At 41.7% G+C, this 27,183-nt stretch overlaps 2 protein-coding genes and 1 long non-coding RNA gene across 4 annotated transcripts; 2 read left to right on the top strand and 1 right to left on the bottom strand.

Annotated features, from left to right (window-relative positions):
* The first annotated feature begins 1,158 nt into the window (after positions 1–1,158).
* On the top strand, positions 1,159–19,346 carry LOC111566053 (T-cell surface glycoprotein CD3 zeta chain). Of its 2 annotated transcripts, none has more exons than XM_023266430.3 (8): positions 1,159–3,267; positions 15,594–15,691; positions 15,788–15,826; positions 15,939–15,995; positions 17,148–17,177; positions 17,350–17,403; positions 18,009–18,038; positions 18,208–19,346. In XM_023266430.3, the coding sequence occupies exons 1-8, from the start codon at positions 3,216–3,218 to the stop codon at positions 18,265–18,267; spliced, it is 420 nt and encodes a 139-aa protein (XP_023122198.1). In that variant the 5' UTR covers positions 1,159–3,215; the 3' UTR covers positions 18,268–19,346. The 2 variants fall into 2 exon arrangements, with proteins under 2 accessions (XP_023122198.1, XP_035802394.1); XM_035946501.2 differs by lacking the exon at positions 1,159–3,267 and adding an exon at positions 12,882–15,462.
* On the bottom strand, positions 6,185–12,773 carry LOC111563260 (uncharacterized). Its single transcript, XR_002745671.3, has 5 exons — positions 12,686–12,773; positions 12,144–12,186; positions 7,692–7,850; positions 7,439–7,531; positions 6,185–7,211 (listed from the first exon to the last, which is right to left on the bottom strand). It is a non-coding gene; the product is annotated as an uncharacterized LOC111563260 (long non-coding RNA).
* A 234-nt stretch (positions 19,347–19,580) lies between the features above and the next one.
* On the top strand, positions 19,581–25,968 carry dnajc27 (DnaJ (Hsp40) homolog, subfamily C, member 27). The gene is made up of 7 exons (XM_023266434.3): positions 19,581–19,969; positions 20,558–20,640; positions 20,718–20,787; positions 21,605–21,769; positions 23,418–23,540; positions 23,698–23,858; positions 24,595–25,968. Exons 1-7 carry the CDS (start codon positions 19,883–19,885, stop codon positions 24,725–24,727), a joined length of 822 nt encoding a protein of 273 aa, XP_023122202.1. The 5' UTR covers positions 19,581–19,882; the 3' UTR covers positions 24,728–25,968.
* Positions 25,969–27,183: the final 1,215 nt, after the last annotated feature.

Genomic DNA, 27,183 nt, shown 5'->3' with positions numbered 1-27,183 from the left:
AAAAATAATTTTAGGGAATTTTCTATTAGTAATACAATTCAATAACTTCGCTCTTATGTTTTGTAGTGTACTTAAGGGGTGGTTTTAGTGGTGGTGGTGGTGGTGGTAAAACCATCTACATCCAGACTAATGTTGGACTATTACAGGATCAATACAATAATAATAATAATAGTAATAATAATAATAATAATAATAATAATAACAATAATTAGAAGAGTATGAGTTGATTTTCTCTCATTTAAACATGTTCCCCATCAGGTCAACATAGATCTGGTATGTTGTGGTTTCGTTGTGTTCTGCATGAACATGGGTTATATCATCAGGTTATAGTGTTCCTGGATCGCCTGCCATTCCAAAGATCTGCACGGCCCTGAAAAGACTCTTTTAGTGTTTGGTTTTCATAAGGAGTTAAACATCTGCAGGAAGACCAAAGTAATCAGATTACTTCAAGTAGAACAGCAGAATGTTTCCAGAAACCAATACTTTCTAAAGACTAGATGGAAAATTCAGACCACAGTGGATGTATGGTCCTGATGGTGGAGAACAGAGGTATCTAGAGATCCTCCAGACCAGGAGGACCAGTGGATGCATGGAATTAGTAGGGTTTAGGGTGTAATGATGGGGGGTTAGGTGTTAGTAGGGTTTAGGGGTTAGTAGAGTTTAGGGGTTAGAGTTTAGGGGTTAGGGGTTAGTAGGGTTTAGTAGGGTTTAGCGTATGATGATGGGGTGAGAGTTAGGGGTTAGAGGGTTTAGGGGTTAGAGGGTTTAGGGGTTAGGGTTTAGGAGTTAGATGGTTTGGGGTTGGTAGGGTTTAGTAGGGTTTAGTGTATGATGATGGGGGTGAGAGTTAGGGGTTAGGGTTAGTGGGGGTTAGTAGGGGTTAGAGGGCTTAGGAGTTATAAGGTTTAGGGGTTAGGGTTTAGGAGTTAGATGGTTTGGGGTTAGTAGGGTTTAGTAGGGTTTAGTGTATGATGATGGGGATGAGAGTTAGGGGTTAGGGTTAGTAGGGGTTAGAGGGCTTAGGAGTTAGAGGGTTTGGGGTTATTGGGGTTTAGTAGGGTTTAGCGTATGATGATGGGGTGAGGGTTAGGGGTTAGGGTTAGTGGGGGTTAGAGGGTTTAGGAGTTAGAGGGTTTGGGGTTAGTGGGGTTTAGTAGGGTTTAGGGTGTGATGATGGGGACTACGTGAGTCGTTTAGTTGCTGAACTTTCTTTTTTCTAAATCTAATCTGTTGTAATCTGACACCAGAGGAAATACTGGAGGATTCAGAAGTAATCTGATTACTGTGGGGGACAGATTACTATCATCTGACATTTCAGTGATGTCGAAACATCAGAAACTCTGAGCCCAGGCTCCATCTCGGGGGTAGTGTGTGTGTGTGAGGCTGTGTAGTGTGTAGCTGTGTTTATGTAGTTGTGTGTGTGTAGTGTGTGGGTATGTGTGTGTACTTGTGTGTTGTGTAGCAGTGTGTGTGTAGTTGTGTGGGTATATATAGTTGTGTGTTTATGTATCTGCGAGTGTTGTTGTGTATTGTGTAGCTGTGTTTGTGTATCTGTGTTTGTGTAGCGGTGTGGGTGTATATATAGTTGTGTAATGTGTGTACTTGTGTGTTGTGTAGCAGTGTGTGTGTAGTTGTGTGGGTATATATAGTTGTGTAATGTGTGTTTTTGTGTATTGTGTAGCTGTGTTTGTGTATCTGTGTGTGTTGTGTATTGTGTAGCTGTGTTTGTGTATCTGTGTGTTTGTGTAGCTGTGTGTGGGTATATATAGTTGTGTAATGTGTGTTGTTGTGTATTGTGTAGCTGTGTTTGTGTATCTGTGTGTGTTGTGTATTGTGTAGCTGTGTTTGTGTATCTGTGTTTGAGTATCTGTGTGTGGTTGTGTATTGTGTAGCTGTGTTTGTGTATCTGTGTGTGGTTGTGTATTGTGTAGCTGTGTTTGTGTATCTGTGTGTGTTGTGTGTTGTGTAGCTGTGTTTTTGTATCTGTGTGTGGTTGTGTATTGTGTAGCTGTGTTTGTGTATCTGTGTGTGTTGTTGTGTTTTGTGTAGCTGTGTTTGTGTATCTGTGTGTGTTGTTGTGTATTGTGTAGCTGTGTTGGTGTATCTGTGTGTGTTGTGTATTGTGCAGCTGTGTTTGTGTATCTGTGTGTTTGTGTAGCTGTGTGTGGGTATATATAGTTGTGTGATGTGTGTTGTTGTGTATTGTGTAGCTGTGTTTGTTTATCTGTGTGTGTTGCTGTGTGTTGTGTAGCTGTGTTTGTGTATCTGTGTGTGTTGCTGTGTGTTGTGTAGCTGTGTTTGTGTATCTGTGTGTGGTTGTGTATTGTGTAGCTGTGTTTGTGTATCTGTGTGGTTGTGTATTGTGTAGCTGTGTTTGTGTATCTGTGTGTGTTGTGTATTGTGTAGCTGTGTTTGTGTATCTGTGTGTGTTGCTGTGTTGTGTAGCTGTGTTTGTGTATCTGTGTGGTTGTGTGTTGTGTAGCTGTGTTTGTGTATCTGTGTGTTGTTGTGTGTTGTGTAGCTGTGTTTGTGTATCTGTGTGTGGTTGTGTATTGTGTAGCTGTGTTTGTGTATCTGTGTGTGTTGTGTGTTGTGTCGCTGTTTGTGTATCTGTGTGTGTTGTGTATTGTGTAGCTGTGTTTGTGTATCTGTGTGGTTGTGTATTGTGTAGCTGTGTTTGTGTATGTGTGTGTGTTGTTCTGTGTTGTGTAGCTGTGTTTGTGTATCTGTGTGGTTGTGTATTGTGTAGCTGTGTTTGTGTATCTGTGTGTTGTTGTGTAGCTGTGTTTGTGTATCTGTGTGTGTTGTGTAGCTGTGTTTGTGTATCTGTGTGTGTTGTGTAGCTGTGTTTGTGTATCTGTGTGTTGTTGTGTGTTGTGTAGCTGTGTTTGTGTATGTGTGTGTGGTTGTGTATTGTGTATCTGTGCGTGTTGTTGTGTGTTGTGTATTGTATAGCTGTGTTTACGTATCTGTGTGTGTTGTTGTGTATTGTGTAGCTGTTTCAGTATCTGTGTGTGTTGTGTATTGTGTAGCTATGTTTGTCTATGTGTGTGTTGTTGTGTGTTGTGTAGCTGTTTGTGTATCTGTGTGTATTGTGTAGCTGTGTTTGTGTATCTTTGTGCGCTCGCGGCTCCTCACCACTTCCTGCTTCAGTCGAGTCGACGCTTTGAGGGGAACAGTTGCAGAACGTTGCTGCTTCAGTTTGACGGTTGAAGATGAGCTTCTGGACGTTGGTTCTGGTCGGTGTCTCCATGGTTCCCCGGACAGGTGAGAGCCTCCAACACACCTGGACGACCTTAGCCTAGAAAACCTTCAATCAGAGAACCTTAGATCAGAGACATCAGCAGCTTCTGATGGGTTCTGCATCAGTTCTACCTGAACATTTTCCAGACTCAGAACAAAGAAGCTGTTGAGGATTTAAAATGTAGAACTCTGAGGATCTTTATGTTAAACTGGAGAACTCTACCATGTTTCTGTAGAACCTCCAGACTGAGCTGATGTAGATGAGGCTCTTTGTTCGTCTGCAGCAGGAAATAGATTTAGGTCGATGCTCACAGACGTTAGGAGGAAAGTTAGTTTGTTTTCGCTCATGTTTAGTTCAATGTTCCACTCAGATGTTCTTAAAGAGAACCCTCCAGCAGGTTTGTTCTGTTTGCTGTTCCAAAGTTCCCAGAGTGACACCATTTATCAAACTGAAGACAAATCTCCAGATCTTCAACTGGAACATATCGTGATGTGTTTGGTTCCTTCAGAAAGATGAAATCTGAGCTTCAGTTAGTGATATTTCAGGATGGCTTTCTATCTCCACAGTTCCTCAGATGTGCTTCTGTAGAGGTTCTCAGTCATCAGGTCCTGGTAGCCAGTCATCTCTTCTTCTTGTAGATGTATTTCTATCTCCACGGTTCCTCAGATGTGCTTCTGTAGAGGTTCTCAGTCCTCCAGGTCCTCGAAATCATAGGAGGTTCAAGAAGACGTTTCTAGAATCGTCTTCCAGAACCTCCAGCTGCTTTCTCCTGAAGCTCCTGTCATCTCCTCCTCTTGTAGGTGTTTTTCTATCGCCATGTTCCACCATGTTGAATGGATCTCCAACAACTTGTTGCTCTGTTCACTGTTTCTGAGCCACGCTGCGCTTTACTCTCAGTCCAAAATGACTAAACACATGTCTAAAATGAGCTCAATTTTGTCCAAAGTAACAAAAAAAAGTCAAAAATGACTCAAAATTTGTCCAAACCCACTTAAGAATTGTCCAAAATAACCTGAAACCAATTTAAAATGACTAAAAATGTGTCTTAAATAACCTAAAACTTGTCAAAAGCCATATAAAATTGTCCAAAATTTGCTAAAATTTCATCCAAAGTACCAAAAAATGTCAAAAATGACTCAAAACTTGTCCAAACCTATGTAAGAATCATCCAAAATAACATGAAACTGGTCCAAAATGACTAAAACATGCCTAAAATGACCTAAAACCTGTCCAAAGTCATATAAAATTGTCCAAAATTTGCTAAAATTTATCCAAAGTAATAAAAAATAACAAAAATGACCCCAAACTCGTTCTAACCCACTTAAGAATCGTCCAAAATAACCAGAAAACTCTCAATATTTACTGAAAGCAGGTTCAGAATAACTAAAACTGAGTTTAAAATGACGACAGAACAGACAATAGGAAGAAGTTCCACCATGCTGAGTGGATCTCCAGAGGTTCCACCATGTTGAGTGGATCTCCAGATGTTCCACCATGCTGGGTGGATCTCCAGATGTTCCACCATGCTGAATGGATCTCCAGATGTTCCACCATGCTGGGTGGATCTCCAGATGTTCCACCATGCTGAATGGATCTCCAGATGTTCCACCATGCTGAATGGATCTCCAGACGTTCCACCAACAACTGCTGTTCTCAGGTTCTGCTGAATTTATTTAGACTCTCTGTGGAAACACTGCCAGCAGTTCACCCGAGGACTCTCTGAATGTTCCCCTGAGGTTCTTGAAGGTTCTTGTGGAGAACAGAACCTGTAGAGTAGATGTTAACGATGTATGAGCAGCTGAGGATGAATCCAGGTTGACTCTGTCTGCCACCAGAAGAACCAAACATTTTCATCTTCCATATAAAGTCTAGTCCTCTGGTAGCGATAGATCTACGGAACCCTGAGACCAGGTAGGGCATCAACGTTCTGGTGGATCTGAGAGAACATCGGTCTTTATGTCATGGACGATATCAATCCATCATCAATCAGTGGAGCCAGTAAGATGGACACAAGCTTCCTGTCTTTAGCACCTCTCTCTGTGGAAGGTTCTATCAAATCTAAAAGGGAACGTGTTTGAAGAACCTCCTGTAGAACCTGCTAGAGACCAGAATACGTGCTGGTGGTTCCTGTTATGGGTTTGACTCTGGAGTTAGTGGTGTCGCTGTTGTTGAGGGTTATAAAGGAACATATAAGATTGTTCCAACAGAATTCCCTCCAGCTGGTACACTGTAAAATGTAATAAGTTGACTTTCCTTAAAAAAAGTCAGGAAACCGATTGCCTCAAAATTCCCAAGTAAAGTAGATAATTCATTTTAAGTTGTTAAAGCTGAAAATAACTGTGTTTAGACAACTCAGATAATGTCAGTAAACTTGAGTGAAGTTAACTAAAAATCATTAGTTAGGTTAACTATAAAATATAAATTCAGACAACTCATACAGTGCCAGTAAACTTGAGTAAAGTTAACTCAAAATCACTAGATAGTTTAACTATAAAATGTCAATTTTGCTTACTTAAATTTATGAGTTCTGTAAATTAAGCAGTATTCATAAAAATAAGTTAACTTTACAAGTTTAAGCATTCACCTTACTAGCAAAATATCAGGAAACCGATTGCCTAGATATGTTCAAGTAAGATGAACTTAAAGTGATAAGCTATTGAAACAAATAAAGACAACAGTTTGAATGGAAACAAAGTTTAATAATTTAACTTTTTTTGTTCAGAACACACCTTACACACAGTCTGTGGTACAATGGCAACCCACTGAGTAAAGGTGACATGAAATGCATGCTTCCAATAAAATTTTTGATTAACAGTTAGAACCTTATTTGGCTTGTAACCCCAATATAGTATATCACAATACAAAGTGGAAAATAGGCTAAATCATGCTGTAATGCAAAAATTGCAGGAACTTGCCAAAAAGTCATAAAACCATGTAAAATTATTTTTTTTTTTTTGTATTACATAAAAAGCATGTAATATAAAAGACTAACTTTTTCAGGAAAAAAGTGACACGACTTTTTTCTTGGGTGGCTTTCAATCTAATATTGAGTCCCTAAAACAGCCCTCAGTCATTAAAACTTTGAGAATTCCTGCTTAATATCTCTGTTGAATATGGTGTGAACTATAGATAAACTCAGTAATTGCAGGGCCTAACATTTATCTTAACATCAATAAAGTGAACAGCAGACATAGCTCAACTGTTTACAATCCACCTATTGCATGATTGCAAAACAAAATCATTATTTCAACTGAATGTGCAACTGTAATTCTTATGTTTGAGCCAGCTCCCGCTAAAAACTGCTAAAAGCTTTCTGATTTAAATTCTTAGTGGTTGAGTTTAGAACTGCAGTAGAGATTGACTTACAACATATATTAAGTCAGAGATAACTTGCTAAAGAACCTGATGCTGGTAATCAATATCACCACAATCATTTCAGCATCAACACAAAAGGAAAAACAAAAGCTATAGGTGTTCATTTTTCTCCTCATGAACATAAAAACCATTCAGTAGTCTAAAAAGGGCGATGAGGCTCCTTCCCACAAAAAAGGCTCAAACAAGAAAAAAATATCACTTTTCCAATAAGGGAAAAGGTATCAATGTGACCCAAGATGTCACATCACATTCACATCATGATTACATTCACTCATTGCATCAGAAGATTTTTGAGTGATTGTATTTTTGGTTTTAGGGAATTATGTCCAAGTGAGAGAAGCACCCTTTGAATGAAGTCAAAGGTGTACTTCAGCTGTTGAGGGTACTCCAAATTCAGGGCGTAAGTAAGTCCAAAGAGCAAGCACATGGCATGTGGAAGATTTTCAAGGTCATCCATCACAATTCTTCCTTCCAAAATGATTGCGGTACCTGAAGTCTGAAGGTGCAGTGAGTCAAGGGAGAGCTGTTCGTCCTCAGGAACAATGGTCAGGATTCCAATGGGGGTGTGAGACATGCCTGTGTCATCGCAGTCCTAACAACAATAGCAGAAATACAGCCACAATTACATATGAGATGTTATCTTGAATTTCTACGGCAGAAAACACAAGACAGCCACTAAAAGTAAGCGATATTCTGATATTAGAGGCTGTGTGGAGGTAAAGTAACTTCACCTAAAGCTATCAATGTAACATAAGGAGAATTAAATAGAGTGGACATCCTGTGGTGTGGAATAAAAACTTAGTAATATAGACGACTTACAAAGCATGTCTTGAAGAAGTCTGTGTTCTCATCTCCAAGGATGACAGGAAGGCCACGGAGGACAGCTGTTCGCTTTGCAGTAACATCTGTACTCTGGGGAGGCAAAAAAAAAAAAAAAAAAAAAAATCACATCAAACACACATCACTTCTGTGGTTAAGGACAATCAATTAATACCTCTGCATACACAATGGGGTTGCATTTTTTGTTCCCCACATGATAAAAAATGAATTTCTTTGTATCCGTGAAACTTACCTCCGGTGTGACTTGTTGCAGATAATTCTTAAGTTTCTGGCCAACACTTCCCCCCTTGGTCTTGAAGATCTCAAAGAAGCGAGGAGTGTATTTGTCAAGTTCTTTGAAGAATTCTGTATTCAAGTTTTTGCTTGACAAGCGACAGAACTCTGCCAGAATCTAAAGGAAAAGCATGACGTTATTATTCAAGATGTAGCCATATTTCACCTACAGTAAAGAATAACAAAAAAAATAAAAATCTGTATCTAATCTTTGGAGGCCAGTACAATACTGTTTCTGCCCATGTGATTAAGTGTTTTGTTACACTTCAGCATATGATGAGACACTTCAGCACTCAGATTTACAGTGATCAATTTCTTAAATCATTAAGTCAACCTCCACTCAAAAATGTCTTTCTTAGTGTTCCTATTGAAGTTGAATATTTGGGCTTCACTGTGCAGTTTGACAATGAAAGGTGGATTCTGCATTCAACTGCAGAAAAAAATGAGATTTCAACGAGAAGGAGTAGATATAATTTTAAGGATTTTATCAAGATAATTGTTTTTCTGTGGAAAAAAGTCAAATTATTATTTAAAGTAAAGATTTTATGTACATCTTAAAACATGTTTGGAAGGGATCTTTAACATCTTAGAACTACTTTTCACTTGTAGGACACTGAAGCTAATTCCGTAAGTTAAAGATATGACAAAGAACTATAAAAACTAATGCATAAGAGATAGGAAGAGTGTTCAATTACCTGACACTCTGTAAAGAGTGCTGGCCACCTTTCCATTGTGTCTTTCACTGGAGGCTCCAAGTTCACCAACTCTTGTCTTCTCAAGGCAAAAGTCGAGTCCATGTTTTTGGTTATCAGAGCAGCAGTTGGACGACATTTCTTCATCTCCTGTACAAGTTCCTTTCGTTTGGACTCCATACTGGTCTCATCTTCACCATCAGGGAAATTGGGTAGAAAATTGATTTCAAACCGTTTGGGTCTTTTGATGCCTCTCTGAGGAGCTTGCCCTTTTCTTTTCCCTTGATTTACGGCCACATCTGTACATCCAGCTCGTCGCAGTTTGGTGCGATAGTTTCCCATTTTGAACTTGATGCTATTTTTCCAACCATTACATCCATTGACAGAGCCTGGTTCAGTGAGGCATGGATGTTTGTGAATCAGTGCAGTTGCAACATCATTGAATTCTTGATCGCAGGGATATGCCTTGAAGCTGTAAATTGCCTCAGCAAGTTTTTCAAGTATCTCGTGCTTCATGTCCCTGGATACCTGTAGATATGTCTTGTCTCTCATATACAGAAGATTCCCTTGGCGTAATCTGTACTCAGTGTCCACAGGAAAATTAGGAATTTCAAAAGTGTCTGGCCATGGAGACCGAGAAAGTGATGACCGACTTTCGGGGGGGGCGGGGGGGGATCTCTGTGTCATCGGTGCTGGCTGTGCTGGCTGTGCTTGATGTGGGGGCTGGAACCAATGCGATTATCTTTAGGGTGGATTTGTCAGGCAGGTCATTAATGTCAGTGAGGTTGACGAAGGCATTGTTAAAATCAGGATCCTCATACTGGAGGGAGAATTTGTACAGAAGACCCAGCTTCTCCTCAAGCTGTTCAACAAGTGAGTCAAGTGTCTGTGGTTTCCCAGAGAGTGTAATTTTCCTGATGTCACTGTCATGGACAATTATCCTTAGTGTAGTCCTCATCTCCATTGTTGGTTGTGATTCTATAGAGAAAAAAAATAAGTTGAGTTACTTCATGACACTTGACATAAAAATCTTCAGCATCCAATCAGCACAAAATATAATGTCTAAGGGTAACAAATGTTCTGCCCCTGATTCTGTAGGCTGCCAGAGGAAAAGGGTCATTCAGATCAGAGAGCATGTTGACTGACATCGATGACACATGACTACACAGCTCATAAGAACGCAGATGCTCATTATACCATGATGTCATATGTTTGCACAGAAGCAAAATATCACTGTTAATGACAAGGATGTTGTGAATTTGCCTAAACTCAGGTAGGCATGAACAAGCACCAACAGACACAATCATATCTGGACTGTATTTGATGCCATCAACACTCACAGATGATGCTACAAGGACAGTGTTCTGAGATGCATACCTCTGTTTCAACAAGTTCTGAATATTCTCTGGTAAAGATGAAACTAAAGAAAGTGTTATCTTGTCCATTTGGATGGATGGCTTGAAAAATAAGGAGTCTACATGGTATGCCATCATTCTCTGATGTCGGACAGCCAGAGTTTGTGGGACGTTTTTGAAGTTTTTTGTGTTGTGAATGACTTGTTTGAAGAATTTATGCTTTCCCTCAAAGCGCATTGTCCACATATGTCTGAGCGGCCCATACATCCTCATCAACTGTGGATAATGTTCCACAAAGTGGTGCTTTGGGCGTAATGTGAAGTGAGGAAATACTGTTAAAAGTAAACCTCTGTGCTCTGAGATCTTGGCATCAAGGAAGTCAAGAGAATCCTCTGTTAGTCTGAATGATGCTGACAGTTCTACGATGTCCTTCAAAAGCATTAAAATTTCCCATGTTGGATCATTCTCTGGGACATCAAAACCAATCATGAGTGGAAGAAGTCTTGTGAGTGCCCAGTTTTCATGGCCGTTACCGCCAATTGTACCTCTAGAGGCAAATGTGGCTGGGATAACCTGAGGCTGATCAGTCCTGTCAGTGAATTTGTAAGGAAAATGTTTGATGATTTTGTTCAAGGACTCAAGGGTGATGTACTTCTTGGAGATCAAGTCATTAATGCACAGAGACATCTCAACAGGGATAATACCTTCCAAGAGGTCATGCATTATGTCAGGTGGAAAGCCGGTGACAGTGTGGAAATGTTCAAGACTGTTGCTTAAAACACAAGGACCTTTCACGCCATACTCTTTCACCAGATTTGGATTCTCTAACACTTCAGAAACTTGCCTGTCATGATCCTGGCTGGTTCTGTACTCAAATGCTCCTGATCGGACCTCTCTCTGCTGGATGTCACTCCTCTTCACCATGCAAAATCGACAGGGGTGCTGCACTGTGAAACTCTCCTGAAAACCAGCAAAAGAATGAGCACCTAAGTTATCGGCTGACACATAGAGCACAGTTCCTTTCACACACTCGCCTAACTGCTCAAGATAGACACCGTGTTTTTCAAGAGTGACCAGATCATGAAGAAGTGGGTGAAGGACAGCTGCATAGCCATGCTGTTTGATTGCACTTGCTCTGCACAATATTGCTAGCTGAATAGAGTGGAGACAGGAGCAATGTTTTGAGGGAAGATTGGCAAGAACCCAATAAACACCACACAGTTTGTGTTTTTTTTTTGGAAGTGCCCAGAGGATTGGCTATCTGAAATTCATCAATGTAAAGGCCAAGCACAATCCTTAAGGTCTCAGTCTTAAAAAAATCATTCCCGCGATAGTGAGTGCCATCTCTGTAAGTGTTAAATCCATCAACGGTGCACTCATGTGTGAGAATTTTATCTAGAACATCAGCTCTGTTTAATACTTTTTGTAACATTTTCAGAATTGGCACATAAGAGAGTGATTGTAAGTCTTTTTCAAGTTTGTATTCAACTGGCATGACCATAGGAAATTCCCTCTGAAAGTAGGAGGCTCTTTTATTAGCTGTGGACAGTGACTGGCCAGCATCAGTCATTTTCAATAACAAGTTATTCTCTTTGACAGCATTCACAATCTTTCTCACAACTGAATCGTCACTGACACCATGTTCATTGAGAATTTGCTGAATGGCATTATGCAAAAGGGGCTCTGAGAGAAGAACAAGCTGGTTTAGCTGTTGAATTACCTCCTGTACTGCCATGTCAGATACATGCAAGACCGCCTGCAGTTTAAGAAAGAGTGAAGCTAAATTATGCTCCATTTGATGCTGTAAGTGATCCAAATTTTCAATTTTCGCTTCTTCTTCATTTTTGTCTTGGTCTGTAGGATCACTTGAAATATCCTCAACTTCTTGTACATCTTGTGCCACGTCTGGATCTGAATTGTGAGGTGTACTGCTCAAGGCAATGTCAGGTTTCAACCGCTTCTGACTGGGAAGCCGATGCTCTTTACATTTATGAGCATTAAATGTTGAGTAGACATTGCTCTCAAAAATGCAGTTTTCATATGGACACTTCACAGTTTCCTTATTTTTAAGATGCTGACGCAAATGGGGAAAAAAAGTTAGTTCTGTGCAGGGTTCTTCAAAATTGCAAAGAGGACAATGGAATATCACAGGGATTTCATCAGCTCCACTCATCTGCCCATCATGTACTTCATGGGAGTGATTTCTTGTTAGATGCACTTTTAGGGCATTGAATGACTTGAATGAGCACAGACAATCTGTGTGAAGGCATGGAATTGGAGTAGTCCTGGCATAGCTTCCATGTTTCAAGCGGTAGTGCTTGAATAACTGAGCCCTCTTTTCAGAAGAAAACAAGCAGTACTTACACTTCCAATGCATAGCTAGGTTTCTGTCTTCAGAAATCAAAGCCTACAAAAGAAACAACAAAACCAATCAGTTAAACATATGTGACCAGTTTAAAAAGGGACAACAGTAAACTAAAAGCATCTCTACCAAGTTAAAAAGGAGCAGTGGACAATGACAAACTAATTTTTTGTTGAAGAGTGACCCTGAAAGATCAGCAGAGTTGCTTTTTCAACCGTTAATAAGCACGCTGTGTTTATTGAAACTCCAGTTATCTCTTTGCATCGCGTAACGTTACGTGAAGGGTTGGTTGACTTTAGCTTTCAAATGCTAACATTAATCTTTACATTAACGTTAGCTCACGTTTGATTTAAACGCGGCATTGTGAGGACCGACTCGAGCAACAACAAAACACCACTAAATAAACTTCAGAATTTCGGCTTGAAAGTCCAGGCACGGCTAAATCAATAACATAAAGTTCACCTCCAAACTTGAACTAACGAATAACTGACATGACAAAAAAAACGACAATGCATTTGCTATGAATAAAACCAGTTAAACTTACCGTGACACTATGCAGCAGTATGTCTCGTCCCGCTTGTTTGAGATTTGACCGCCTCATTCAAACATGGGGTCAGGGGCAACTGCGCATGTGCATTCAACGAGAAATGCCGAATTGGACCGAAAGCTGCCGAGTTTCTCCGGGTTGAGCAGACGCTTCTTGCTCACTCATACTTCAAAGTGTAGGTAACTTGCTGCTCACAAGTTTGTTTACTTGCCTCAGTAGAAAGTTGTCTTTACTAGGTTTAAGTGAGAAACTCAATAGAGTAAGCTGAAATAAGTTCAGGTCACTTTATATTTTAAATAGGATATACAATTACATTTTACAGTGTAGAACCATTGGTTCTCCATCCTGAGAGAACCTTGTTACTCTCACTAAACAGTTCTCATTAGTATGCCTAGGTTCCTGGGCTTTTCTCTGACAGAAATGGTTGTAAATGTTGGAACCCTCAGAGTTCTATGCAGATCCCAATAGTTCCATCATTCCAGTCTCTAAAGATCTACGTCTTTCTCATCTGGAGGGATCTGTAGAACCATCTGCAGAACCATGTTCTTCCCTCTTTAGTGTTCTCTACTGTGTTTCTTTAACGTTCTCTTGGTTCTCTTGGTTTTTCCGTTAAGCAGAAATCTGTTTTTTGTGTCAGGTTGAGGAACTCTGACGTTAGTTTTCTTTAGTCTCCAGGTTCTAGTGAGAACTCTGACATGTTGTTAGTTTTCTGGAGTCTCCAGGTTCTAGTGAGAACTCTGACATGTTAATTTTCTGGAGTCTCCAGGTTCTAATGAGAACTCTGCAGAACCTGTCTTGTTTGTTGGAACCAGTGTAAATCGGTTTATTCGTGAGTCATGAACAGTTCTGGTAAACAGAATGTGTGACGGTGTTTCCGCTGGTTCTGGACGTTCTGGGTAAGTTTAGTCACTTCATGTTCTCCAGTTGAGAGTCTCTGATGCAGTTTCAGTGGAAACATTTCATTTCCTTTATTTCTGTTTCTACGGTTCTAACAATCTTACAAAGACGTTCCTGAAATCAGTCTATAAATAATGCTGTAATCAGTCAGATGTTTATTGATGTTTTATGTGACTCGTACCGACATCTGAACCAGAACGATCTGCTTCTGTTTTTACATGATTCACCCAAAAACAACACAGCATCATCTACGTAGAGTCTGACTTTAAGTTGTTGTTTCTACCATCAATGAAAGAACCAAAGATTTGTATATTTAGAACCAACAACTTCCACTCCCACCACCATCGTGATGCTCCCACCACCGTGCTTCACGTCATGATGCTGCCACCACCGTGCTTCACAGTGGGGATGTTTGGTGTTTACTCTGATGGTCAAAAAGCTCCATTCTGGTCTCCTCAGACCAAAGAACTTCCTTCAGACTCATAGGAGTCTTGGTGGCCTCCCTCTTTAGTCTCTTTCTCCTTCAGAGGAGTCATAGGAGTCTTGGTGGCCTCCCCCTATAGTCTCTTTCTCCTTCAGAGGAGTCATGGGAGTCTTGGTGGCCTCCCTCTCTAGTCTCTCAGGTCTTGAGGACGTCCTGCTCTAGTCAGATTTATTCATGTTCCATCTTCCTTCCATTTCTTAATGATGGATTTAACGGAACTCCAGGAGACCTTCAGGAACTTTAAATGTTCTTGTATCGTCCTGACTGATGCTTTTCAACAACCTTTTCTGAGAGTTTCTTGGTTCTTCAGTCTTCATGGTGTGGTTCTATCCAGAAGTTCTGATCCACCAGAGACTGGACCTTCAGATCCAGGAGCCTTTATTCTCCAATCATTGACCTCGGATCATCCATGAAGCGCTTCTGGACCAGCTCAGTTCCATCAGAGTCTTTAAAGGAGGAGAATATTTATGAAATCAGAACATGAAACTCTTCAGAGCAACACCACCTAACCCAAACCACACACACACACACACACACACACACAGTAAGACACACACACACTACCTCTATCTTTCCGCTGATTGGACTGAAACTGATGATGTGGTTTTGAGTAGTTGCCATGGTGATGTGATGTCATCAGAAGATTTATTTTAGTTAAATCAAAGTGATTGATCGGTGATCAGCTGATTATTAGTTCATAGATTCATAGATTCAGACTGGGAGCTGAACTCAGGTCAGTTCTTAGTTTGATTTATTAAAGTAGCAGAAGAAGAAACTCTCAGAAGTCTTCAGATGGAAACTTCCTGGAAACTCATCAAACGACATGCAGCTGAGGCTCCGCCCACCTCTGACCTCATCATGGTTCTATCAGCACACACACACACACACACACGCACACACACACAGTAACACACACAGTAAAACACACACACACACACACACACACACACACACACACAGTAACACACACACACACAGTAACACACACACACACACACACACACACGGTAACACACACAGTAACACACACACACAGTAACACAGACACACACACACACAGCAACACAGACACAGCAACACACACAGTAACACACACACACAGCAAAACACACACACACAGTAACACACACACACACACAGCAACACACACAGTAACACACACACAACACACACACAGTAACACACACACAGCAACACACACAGTAACACACATACAGTAACACACACACACACACACACACACACACACAGAGTAACACACACACAGTAAAACACACACACAGTAACACACACACACAGTAACACACACCCAGCTGTCATTAACCCACAGCGAGCAGAGGAGGAAACCACTGAGCTTCACATCGACTCAGAACTTCCTGAGGAGGAACTGAACGTGAGACAGTTAGAAGTTTAACTTTAGATGTTCCATCAACTGTTCTCTGTTCTCGGTTCTTCTGAAGTTTGTGGACACCAGTTTCCCTTCAGACGTTCTCTGAACTGTTCTCGGTTCTTGTGTTCCCTCAGAGGCTCTGGAGATGTACAGTGCTGAGCTCTGCTACATCCTGGATGGGTTCCTGGGACTCTACGGCCTCGTCATCACCGGGATGTTCATCAAGGAGAAGGTGGGTTCTATCAGGAACCTCTGATCTTTATTCATCTCTTTTAGAACATCTTCTGTTCTTTAACTGTGTTTAACTCTGGTTTCTGTTTGTCTTTAGTTCTTTAGAACCAAAGTGAAGGAGGAGAACGTCTACAGCGTGAGTCACCATCGTCCTTTCCTGAAGAGCCTCCAGATTGTTGGAGTTTGTTCTCTTTGGTTCTGTCAGTAAATGTTCCTTCATCATGATGACTGAATGTTCTCGTGTTCAGGATCTGGGAGGTCCGGGTTCTGGAGGGTTCCCGCTGAGAGACCCGGAGAGAGGAAGGGTGAGTTCCAGAAGTTCTTACAGTCAGACTTCAGAAGGTTCCTGCAGTCGCTTCTACACTTGTTCTCCGGAGAACCTTTGTGGTGTTGGTTCTAAACATCTCCGACTGTTACTGGGTCTCTTCAGGATCTATTTAAGGTTCTCTGAGGGTTCTAAAATGAAAGTTATGGAAGTTATGGCACACCTCTGAACAGATCCTCTGGAACTACACAGTGGATGAGGGATGAGAACCTTGTAGAACCCCAACAAACCTTGTAGAACCCCAAACACCTGCCATAGGAGATGGAGAGACCCCTAAAAGACTACATGGCAAACTAAGAACACCCATAGAGAACCTCGTTCAGAACCCAGAGAACCAATGAAAGAACAAATAATCCCCAAGAAACATTAAAAGATCTCTTAAGTAGTAGAACCCTAAAATACTCTGAGGAACAATGACTGACAAAGAAATCTGACAGAAGCCAGAGAACTCAGGGAACAACCAAATCCCTGAGGAACGTCAAAGAACTATTACTTCCAATGAACGCTGTGGAACCTGAAAAGACTCTTTAAAGAACAGGTCTAATCAAAAAATGACCCACAAAGAACCTGTAAAGAGTCGAAGAACAGTCCCCAAAAAACACTAAAAGAACAATCACAAGACAGCCCTAAAGGAACCCCAGCAAACCCCAGAGAACCCGGTGTGAGAACCCCTTTACAACACTAAAGAACAGTGTTAGTCTCTGAAAACAAACCCCAGAGAACCCAGTGAACTTGATAGAACTTTGAAATAACCTCATAGAACCCTTAAAAAAACAAAGAAAGCTGAGAATCGACAGTGAACTCAAAACAACGCCTAAATAGATTCCAGATAAACTGAGAACTCAGGGAACAAACCCAGAAAGAACCTTACAGATCCTGTAGATCTGAAAGAATCCTCAATAACAACAGTAGAACAGTTTATCTGGGATCTGGACCGATTGTTAAAAGTTGAAGAACCTTCTTTCTGCTTGTCTAGAACAGTTAAGATCAGGAGTGACAGGGTTCCGTAATCCTACTTAGATAAACGTTTATAAAGATAAACCCTGAAGAACCATCTAAAAGTTCCAGAACATTTGATAGAACCTTTGAAGAACTGTGGACTGATTATTCTCTGTGATGTTCTGTCTTGTAGAACCGCAGACTTGATGACGACACGTACACGGTAACTGACACAATGTTCTCATTTTTACTCCGAAAGATGTTTGTTTGTTTGGAGGTTCTGCAGCTTTTTGAACCTGATCTGTAGATAAACTTCAGAACAATGATGGTCTTTACTTGTGTTTTTACGTTCTGTATGTTCTTTGTTCTTCACATGATGTTGGTTCTAATTTCAGGATCTGAACAGACGTACCGACGGAGAATATAAGGAACTTCCTATGAAACGAGAGGTCAGCGGTTCTCTAAGTTTTTATGTTCTTTAGGTTCTTCAGATTCTTTGTTTTTAGGTTTATCAGATTCTTTACGTTTTTAGGTTCTTCGGGTTCCTTAGGTTCTTTTGGTTTTTACTTTCTTCAGGTTCTTTATGTTCTTGAGGTTCTTCATGTTCTTCATGTTCTTGAGGTTCTTTTAAGTTCTTCATGTTCTTTAGGTTCTTTATGTTCTTCATGTTCTTTCAGTTCTTTAAGTTCTTCATGTTCTTTAGGTTCTTTATGTTCTTCATGTTCTTTCGGTTCTTTAAGTTCTTCATGTTCTTTAGGTTCTTTATGTTCTTCATGTTCTTTCGGTTCTTTAAGTTCTTCATGTTCTTTATGTTCTTTATGTTCTTCATGTTCTTGCGGTTCTTAATGTTCTTCAGGTTCTTCATGTTCTTCAGGTTTTTAAGTTCCTCAGGTTCTTCATCTTCTTCAGGTTGTTTTGGTTTTCACTTTCTTCAGGTTTTTCATGTTCTTCAAGTTCTTCGTGTTCTTTAGGTTCTTTATGTTCTTCATGTTCTTTAGGTTCTTGATAAAACCGTTTGTTCTGATTTATTAATATTTGGTTCTTGATGTTTCAGCGTCAGAGGAAGACTGAACAGGTTTATCAGGTGAGAACGTTTCTCTAGAACCTTCTGTTCATGTTATTGATCCTCCATCACTGCTGACTGATTATTGGTTCATTGATTTATTATTAATTGGTTATTGATTTATTATTAACTGATTGATACTTAATTATTGATTGATTAATGATTAATAACTGATTATTGATGTGTTCAGGGTCTGAGTTCTGCCACCAGAGACACCTATGACTCGCTGCAGATGCAGCCACTTCGCTAAAGAACCACAGTTCTAGTTGTGGAACCAGAACTGAGACCGGAACTGGAACCAGGACGTGCTTATTTTCTTGCCTTTCTTTTTGTTGAATTTCTATAAAATCTGGTTCGTTTGCTAAAGTTCAGCCTGAGAAATCTGAAAAGTTCCAGTTTTCTCCTGAATTGTCTTTAAACCGCTGAGATGATTAGAAATCGGAACTAGATTCAGTAGAACACAGGAAGTTTATTTAAATGATTGATTAGAAAACAGGAAGTTAATTTAAACATCATTTCAGTCATTTTTCAATTACAAACACCAAATAATTTCTACGTTTCAGCTTCTCTAAAGTGAAAAACTGTTTTGCTTCTTCTTCAAATGTATTAATTCATTTTAATTCATATTTTCAGCTTTTTAATGATGTTCTAGTGGATCAGGACGACATATATTGTTATTTTCTAGCATTTTGGTTTTCAGGTTCTGAACTGAAAGATGAATTTTTAACAACATATTTGAGAAGAAGGTTGTTTATCTGGATGTTAAATCAGAAACAGAGTTTATTAAAGTCAAGTCAGTGAACTTTCATATCCAACTCACATCTTACTGATGTTTAAGTTTATTTTAGGGAGTTTGTATTTGATTATTTATTGTTTAAAGAGTTTAAAGTTCATTTACGTCTAATATCCCGTTAATTCATTAAAACTAATTAATCTAATTAACCACGAGGAGAAAATGCTCCCAGATAAAAGCAGACATGAACTTCTGATTTTAATAATTGTCCTGAAATCAGCTCAAAAACATTTCAGAAATATCTAATAAATACACGACTTGTTTCATCATTTAACTGTAAAAATCAACATTAATTAGATTTTCTCGTCATGTTTTTATAGGACGCTGCAGCTTTAATGTTTTCTGTTGCTTTATTCTTAAAAAATATTACAAATGTTTGAATCCTTTCTTTTCATCTTCTTCTGTTTTCTGACTAGTTTTAAACAACAGTATAAATGAATCACTTGTTCTGATGTTTTCCTGAGAATTTCTGCTGTTTTATCAAGTTATATCATTTGTGTTGCTTCATTAATAAAAATCCTCTTTTACAAAACATGTTCAAGAGTTCTGTGCTTTAAACGGCTGATTTCGTTTTATAGATATTTTAAGGATAAATGTGTTTTTTAAAGGTTTGCTTATGACTATGTTGTGTCATTTTATTTATTTTCTACCATTTCATTTAGCAGACATCTTTAACCAAAGCGGAGTACATTCATTTATTTTATTTGCCTTCGCTTTTGCCGTTTCCGCTAACAACAGTTTTATTTTGAAATGTACAGGAAGCAGTATCCGTGCTAACAGCGGCTAACTGGACGCTAGGAAACAGCTGGTTAGCATTTAGCATTTTGCCTCCTGCGCTGCTGTAAAATGGCCGCAGGACCACAGCGTTAGCATCAGTGCTAAAGTAAACAATAAAGTAAACAAAGCGACGCGTTAATGAGTTCATTCCAGGTTAATTCAGCTTCTTCAACGAGCTAATTAGAAGCTAACAGTTAGCCTAGCTCCCGACATCAACACGGAATCCCTGCGTTTGTTCACCAGTCCGCAGCCGCAAATTTTAACCGCAAAAACCACACATTTTCCAAGTGTGCAAATGGAAACAAACGCGCCGAAAAGACGAGACAACAAGAAGTCTCTGCGGGTGAAGGTGATCAGCCTCGGGAACGCAGAGGTCGGGAAGGTAAAGGACCGCAGGCTTAAATTAGACAAAATCTAAACGGATTCCGGCAGGATTCAGTTAGAGATTTATCAGCTGGGATGAAGCGTCCCTTTGGTCTTTTCTTTGAGTCATTTCAGTGACTTAAAGCGGCTCTGAAATATAATGTTCGCTTTAATAACGAACATTTCTGCTCATTTATATGTCGGCTTTAATGATGTTTCAGGCTCTGATTTAGTTTGTTAAATCTGTCGCCAGACTCCAGTTAAAAAATCATTTAATTTGCTTTTAACCACGAACTCTCCCCCAGTCCAGCAGCTGTAAGTATTTATGTGAAAGAGAGTTTTATTTTCTGTAAATCGGCGTATATTCCACTCATGAAGTTAAACACATGTTCTTTATTCCCATTAATGACAGCAGCAGCAGCATTTCTGCAGCGGTTAAATTAGAAAGAAGTGCTTCAGCTTGGTGGATAGAATTCTTCTGACGGCTCTGAAATCGTCGTTTTTTAAATTTTGAACCTTTTTAAAGTGTCTAAAAATGTGTTTAATATTTAAATGACAACATTCAGATATGAATCGCTGATGAAGGTTCTACTTTGAAATGTTCCAGAGCTGCATCATCAAGCGCTACTGTGAGAAGAGGTTCGTCCCAAAGTACCTGGCCACCATCGGCATCGACTACGGCGTCACCAAGTGAGTCCAGCGCTGTCCAGGTGTCTACAGGTGTCTACAGGTGGGTCCAAACTCATCATGTCTGTGTGTCGCCTCAGAGTGCAGGTTCGAGACCGAGAAATCAAGGTGAACATCTTCGACATGGCCGGACACCCCTTCTTCTACGAGGTGAGGAACACCTGTCTTCTTCTGTGGTGTCACCTGTCTCCTCCTGTCTTCTTCTGTGATGTCACCTGTCTCCTGCTGTCTCCTCCAGTCTTCTTCTGTGGTGTCACCTGTCTCCTCCTGTCTTCTTCTGTGGTGTCACCTGTCTCCTCCTGTCTTCTTCTGTGGTGTCACCTGTCTCCTCCTGTCTTCTTCTGTGGGGTCACCTGTCTCCTCCTGTCTCCTCCTGTCTTCTTCTGTGGTGTCACCTGTCTCCTCCTGTCTTCTTCTGTGGTGTCACCTGTCTCCTCCTGTCTTCTTCTGTGGTGTCACCTGTCTCCTCCTGTCTTCTTCTGTGGGGTCACCTGTCTCCTCCTGTCTCCTCCTGTCTTCTTCTGTGGTGTCACCTGTCTCCTCCTGTCTTCTTCTGTCTTCTTCTGTGGTGTCACCTGTCTCCTCCTGTCTTCTCCTGTCTTCTTCTGTGGTGTCACCTGTCTCCTCCTGTCTTCTTCTGTCTTCTTCTGTGGTGTCACCTGTCTCCTCCTGTCTTCTTCTGTGGTGTCACCTGTCTCCTCCTGTCTTCTTCTGTGGGGTCACCTGTCTCCTCCTGTCTCCTCCTGTCTTCTTCTGTGGTGTCACCTGTCTCCTCCTGTCTCCTCCTGTCTTCTTCTGTGGGGTCACCTGTCTCCTCCTGTCTCCTCCTGTCTTCTTCTGTGGTGTCACCTGTCTCCTCCTGTCTCCTCCTGTCTTCTTCTGTGGTGTCACCTGTCTGCTCCTGTCTTCTTCTGTCTTCTTCTGTGGTGTCACCTGTCTCCTCCTGTCTTCTTCTGTGGTGTCTCAGGTGCGTAATGAGTTCTATAAGGACAGTCAGGGGGTTCTCCTGGTTTACGACGTCGGTCTCAGAGAAAGTTTCGACGCTCTCGACTCCTGGCTGGGGGAGATGAAACAGGAAATGGGCTCACAGGCCAACATGGACAGTATCGTGTTCGTCGTCTGCGCCAACAAGGTGAGTCTCAGCCAATCAGAGACAATTATATCCTCCACAAATCAGAGTCAGTCACAGTTGCATGCAGAATGATCGTCCCCCTATAACCAATGCTGGTGAATCCAGATCCCTGCAGTCCGACTCTAATCCATCCACCTGTATGAAGACATCTGGAGGAGAATCCAATGGGGACACATGCTGGACATTGAGTAATACTCATGTCTATAAAATGGGGACACTTTGTGTCAATCCTCCCCATATGCCTCTAGCAGCACCATGGTTCAGACCAGAGAGATGTCATGAAGGTCAGAGAGGAGATAGTTGCTTTGCACCAGAAAGGAAATGGGTCCAAGAAGATTTCCAAGCTCTAGAATGTTCCCAGAGACTCTGTTGGAAGCATCATTGGTAGTTCAAAGCCACCAGTACTGTGGCTACGCTACATGGTCCTAGTGAAAAAAAGAAGCTGTCAGAGACATCAAGGTTCCTGGAGACAGATGGACCAGAACCCTCGGCTTACTGCCAAGGACCTGCAGGAAGATCTGGCTGGAAGAGGAACTGATGTTTCTGTGGACACACTCCATGCTGAAGGGCTTCATGCCAGATCCCCTAGATGGACACACCACAAGTATAATGGTCTCCAGTCTGCTAGAAGCAACCTATCAAAGCCACAGAAGTTCTGGGAGATGGTTCTATGGACTAATGGACCAAACTAGAGCTCTTTGGTCCTCTGGATCAGAGGAATGTCTGGAAGGCAGAACGAGGAGAAGAACATCCTGCGTACTGTGGAGCATGGTGGTGGATCTGGGATGTTCTGCTTCTAATGGAACCAGGAATCTCCAACGTATTGAAGGCAGCATGGATTCAGGAAGTACAAGGATATTCTGGACAAGAACGTTCCTCAATCCGTGAAGAAGTTGAAGCTAACTGGACGTTCCAGCAAGACAACAACCCCAAACACATCAGAACCAACAAAGGCTGGTTAGAGAAGAAAGCCTGGAAGGTTCTAGAGTGGACATCACAACCTCCAGAATGAAACCCAATGGAGAACATGTGGTGGATCTGAAGAAAGCTGCTGCAGCACGTAGACCTGAGAACATCGCTGAGCTGGAGAACATCGCCCACAAGGAATGGAGCGCTGCCAGAAGCTTGTTAGAGATGATACCTCCGTCTACAGCAGGTCATTGGAGCTAAAGGCTCCTGAAGATACAGCCTCACAGAGCTGAAGATACAGCCTCATAGCTGAAGATACAGCCTCACAGAGCTGAAGATACAGCCTCATAGGAGCTGAAGATACAGCCTCATAGCTGAAGATACAGCCTCATAGGAGCTGAAGATACAGCCTCATAGAGCTGAAGATACAGCCTCATAGATGAAGATACAGCCTCATAGATGAAGATACAGCCTCATAGGAGCTGAAATTACAGCCTCATAGGAGCTGAAGATACAGCTTCATAGGGTGAAGATACAGCCTCATAGGGTGAAGATACAGCCTCATAGGAGGAGGATCATTCTGGATACACTTGTATATCCTCCACCAATCAGAGACGTCCTGAACTCTAACCACCGTATTTAAGTGTGTTTTTGTTCAACTTGAGTGAACTGTGTTGGTTTGAGTTTAAACTCAGGTTAACTACTCAGATTAGGGTTTAACCTCTACTTACCTGTGCAGGTGGACCTGACGAAGCGGCGGGTGGTGGACGAGGGTGAAGGTCGGCTGTGGGCGGAGTCTAGAGGATTCCATTACTTCGAGACGTCGGCGCAGAGCGGCGAGGGCATCAACGAGATGTTTCAGGTGCGTCTTGTTCACGGCGTCTCTGGTGTTGTTGAACTGGTCTCCGGTGTTGTTGAACTGGTTGAACTGGTCTCTGGTGTTGTTGAACTGGTCTCCGGTGTTGTTGAACTGGTCTCTGGTGTTGTTGAACTTGTGATGAGCTCCGTGTCCTCCGCAGGCCTTCTTCTCCTCCATCACCGACATGTGTGAAAACGGCGGGAAACGCCCGGCGACCGAAGTCAGCGTGGGCTTCACCAAGGAGCAGGCCGACACCATCCGACGCATCCGCAACAGCAAGGACTCCTGGGATATGTTGGGCGTGAAGCCAGGTGCCACGAGGTGAGTCACTGTCAGAAAGGCATGTTTACCCACTGTGGACTCATTTCTACCCACTGTGGACTCATTTTTACCCACTGTGTACTCATTTATTACCCACTGTGTACTCATTTTACCCACTGTGGACTCATTTCTACCCACTGTGGATTCATTTCTACCTACTGTGGACTCATTTTTACCCACTGTGGACTCATTTATTACCCACTGTGGACTCATTTATTACCCACTGTGGACTCATTTCTACCTACTGTGGACTCATTTTTACCCACTGTGGACTCATTTATTACCCACTGTGGACTAATTTCTACCCACTGTGGACTAATTTCTACCCACTGTGGACTAATTTCTACCCACTGTGGACTCATTTATTACCCACTGTGGGCTCAACACTTCTTAAAATGTCCCCCAGAACCTCCAGCTGGTTTCTCCTGGAGCTCCTACCATCTCCTCATCCTGTAGATGTTTTTCTGTCTCCATGCGTTTATTTATTGATGGTTTTTAGCTCAGATATGAAGATGGAACTTTGATGTTTAGCCTTCTTGGTTCTTCTGTGTCTGGACATTCTGTAATGATGATGGTTTCATGGTTCTTCTGTGTCTGGACGTTCTGTAACAGTGATGGTTTCATGGTTCTTCTGTGTCTGGATGTTCTGTATGAAAGGTGATGGTTTCATGGTTCTCCTCTGTCTGGACGTTCCGTAACGGTGATGCTTTCATGGTTCCTGCTGTGTCGTTTCCAGGGAGGAAGTGAACAAGGCTTACAGGAAGTTGGCGGTTCTGCTGCATCCTGATAAATGTGTGGCTCCAGGCAGTGAGGATGCCTTCAAGGCCGTGGTGAACGCCAGAACGTCGCTGCTGAAGAACATCAAATAGGACTGAACTGCACTCACTGCTGGTTGTTTGTTTGTCGTCTTGTGTGCCATGTTGCTATGCCAACCACCAGGTTAACTGGGCTAACCAGGTTAACTGGGCTAACTGGTCTACCCGGACTAACTGGGTTAACCAGACTAACCGGGTTAACCGGGTTAACTAACCCAGTCTAACTTATTCATCTGGAGACGGACGGAGGCTGAGAAGGGACAAACTTCACACTGATGTTTTAGATCTAAATATGTTTGTGAAATCAGACTTTCGTTAAATTTAAAAGTTTCAGGAACAAAGACATTGAAAACAACACTGAATATTTATGGTTGTGATTCTATCTAAAAGTGGAGAATCCAGCCTTTTAAAGTTCTGTTCTGAATGTTTGTGGTTTGGAGTTTTTGTTGAGGCGCTTTAGAAACGTGATGAGTCGTTAGTTTGATTAAATGTTTGTTTAGTTCTGATCCAGCAGAACATCTTCAAAGCCAAATCAGAACAAGTTAAAGTTAGAACATGTTCTGGATCCAAACCTGCCAAGAACTGAACCAGAACCAACATAGAACAAGACTGTTTTATTTATGGGACTTTTCAGGGTTTGTTCCCTGGAACACAGTTATTATTATTATTATTATTTATTGTGTCAAACTGATCATTTATGTTTGTTTATTACACATTTAAACTTATTCCATCTTTATTCCTGTTTGTAATCATGGATTTTTTTACAGACGTGTTCCAGACTAGTTCCCTAAACGACTCGTTTCTGAGCTTTAACTCGATTTATTTATTTAGTTTCTGAAACTGTTCAACTGTTTGTTGCTTTAAATGCTTTTTTCTCACATTTGTTCGCCTTTAGTGACTCATTTTCTCCATTTCTACTGATTTAATCTACTTATTTTTACATAATTAGTTCCCTCAAAGTTCTTCTTTCCCCGTCACGAATGATAATCAGTTCCCTCAAACTGCCAAACAGTCGCCTGAAGTTATTTCAAAGATCTAATTGAGCCTCACATGAAAACCGTTCCCTGAAATCCATCTCTAATCCAGATCTGCAGAAAGTTTCAGCCCTTGTTCTCTGAAGCTAAATGTCCGACATTAAAGTCCGGTTTGTCTTCCAGGACGAAGGTTTACATGAAGAACGCTGAGGTGAAGATCAGACGAGTCTGTTAGTTTGGTTCCGACAGACAGCATGTTGTCATAGTTGTATATTTTATATGTGTCCCCACAGGACTGAATAAAAACAGGCTGAGCTTTCACTGCTGCTCTAATATCGTCTTTATTCTAGAAACTTCAGGTTCATCTTCTTAGAGAAGACCTAAATGCTTTTGGTCCTGGTTGGTTCTGGTCTATTGACACCCTGCAGCTGTGGTGGAAGCTAAACTCAGGCCTGGTAGACATTCAGAGAGGCCATGGAGGAGGACTTCTGGTTGCCCTTGAGAAAGTTCTCGCAAACCGACGCCTCAGAAAGGGAGAACTTCCCCCAGGCTGAGTACAGCTGGAGGGAGAACTGGGGATGATGTCAGGTGGTGGAAAGAAGATTTCAATGATTCTGACCAATTGTTGAACCTTGGATTCAGGGGAAACAATGTGGATTCCGTCCTGGTCATGGAACGGTGGATTAGATCTTTACTCTTGTGGAGCTGCTGAGGGGGTCATGGGAGCTCGACCTGCCAGTCTACATGTGGTTTATGGCTCTGGAAAAGGCCTGCGACCGTGTCCCCCGAGGGGTTCTGTGGGGGGTACTGAGGGAGTATGGGGTACTGAGGGAGTATGGGGTACTAGGTTCTCTGATACGAGCCATTGGGTCCCTGTACAACCAAAGTAAGAGCTGTGTCCACATACTGAGCACAAAGTCAAACTCATTTCCAGTGGGTGTTGGACTCCTCCAGGGCTGCCTCTTTTCTCCGAACCCGTTTGTGGTCTTCATGGACAGGATCTCAAGGATCAGTCGGGGTGAGGGGGTTGTCTGGTTTGGGGACCTCAGGATCACATCTCTGCTTGTTGCAGATGATGTGGTTCTGTTGGTTCCTCAGACCTTCAGCAGCACTGGAGCGGTTTGCAGCTGAGTGGGAAGTGGTGGGGATGTGGATCAGAACCTCCAAGTCCGAGGCCATAGTTCTCTGATGGAACCCGGTGGATTGTTCCCTCTGGGTTGGGGTTAGGGTTAGGGTTAGAGTTGCTTCCCCAAGCGAAGGAGTTCAAGTATCTCAGGATCTTGTTCATGAGTGATGGGGAAAATGGAGCTAGAGATGGACAGGAGGATTGGTGCAGCGTCAGCAGTAATGAAGGTGTTGTACCGAACCGTCATGGTGAGAGGGAGCTGAACCTCAAGGAGAAGCTCTCAGTTTACCGTCCATCTATGTTCCAACCCTCACCTGTGGTCATGAGCTCTGGGTAGTGACCAAAGAATGAGATCGTGGATCCAAGCGTCTGAAATGAGCTTCCTCCGTAGGGTGGCTGGACACACTGTG

Source organism: Amphiprion ocellaris, chromosome 24 (assembly GCF_022539595.1).
Source record: "Amphiprion ocellaris isolate individual 3 ecotype Okinawa chromosome 24, ASM2253959v1, whole genome shotgun sequence".
Taxonomy (NCBI): domain Eukaryota; kingdom Metazoa; phylum Chordata; class Actinopteri; family Pomacentridae; genus Amphiprion; species Amphiprion ocellaris.
This window is presented reverse-complemented; position numbering and strand designations above follow the sequence as displayed.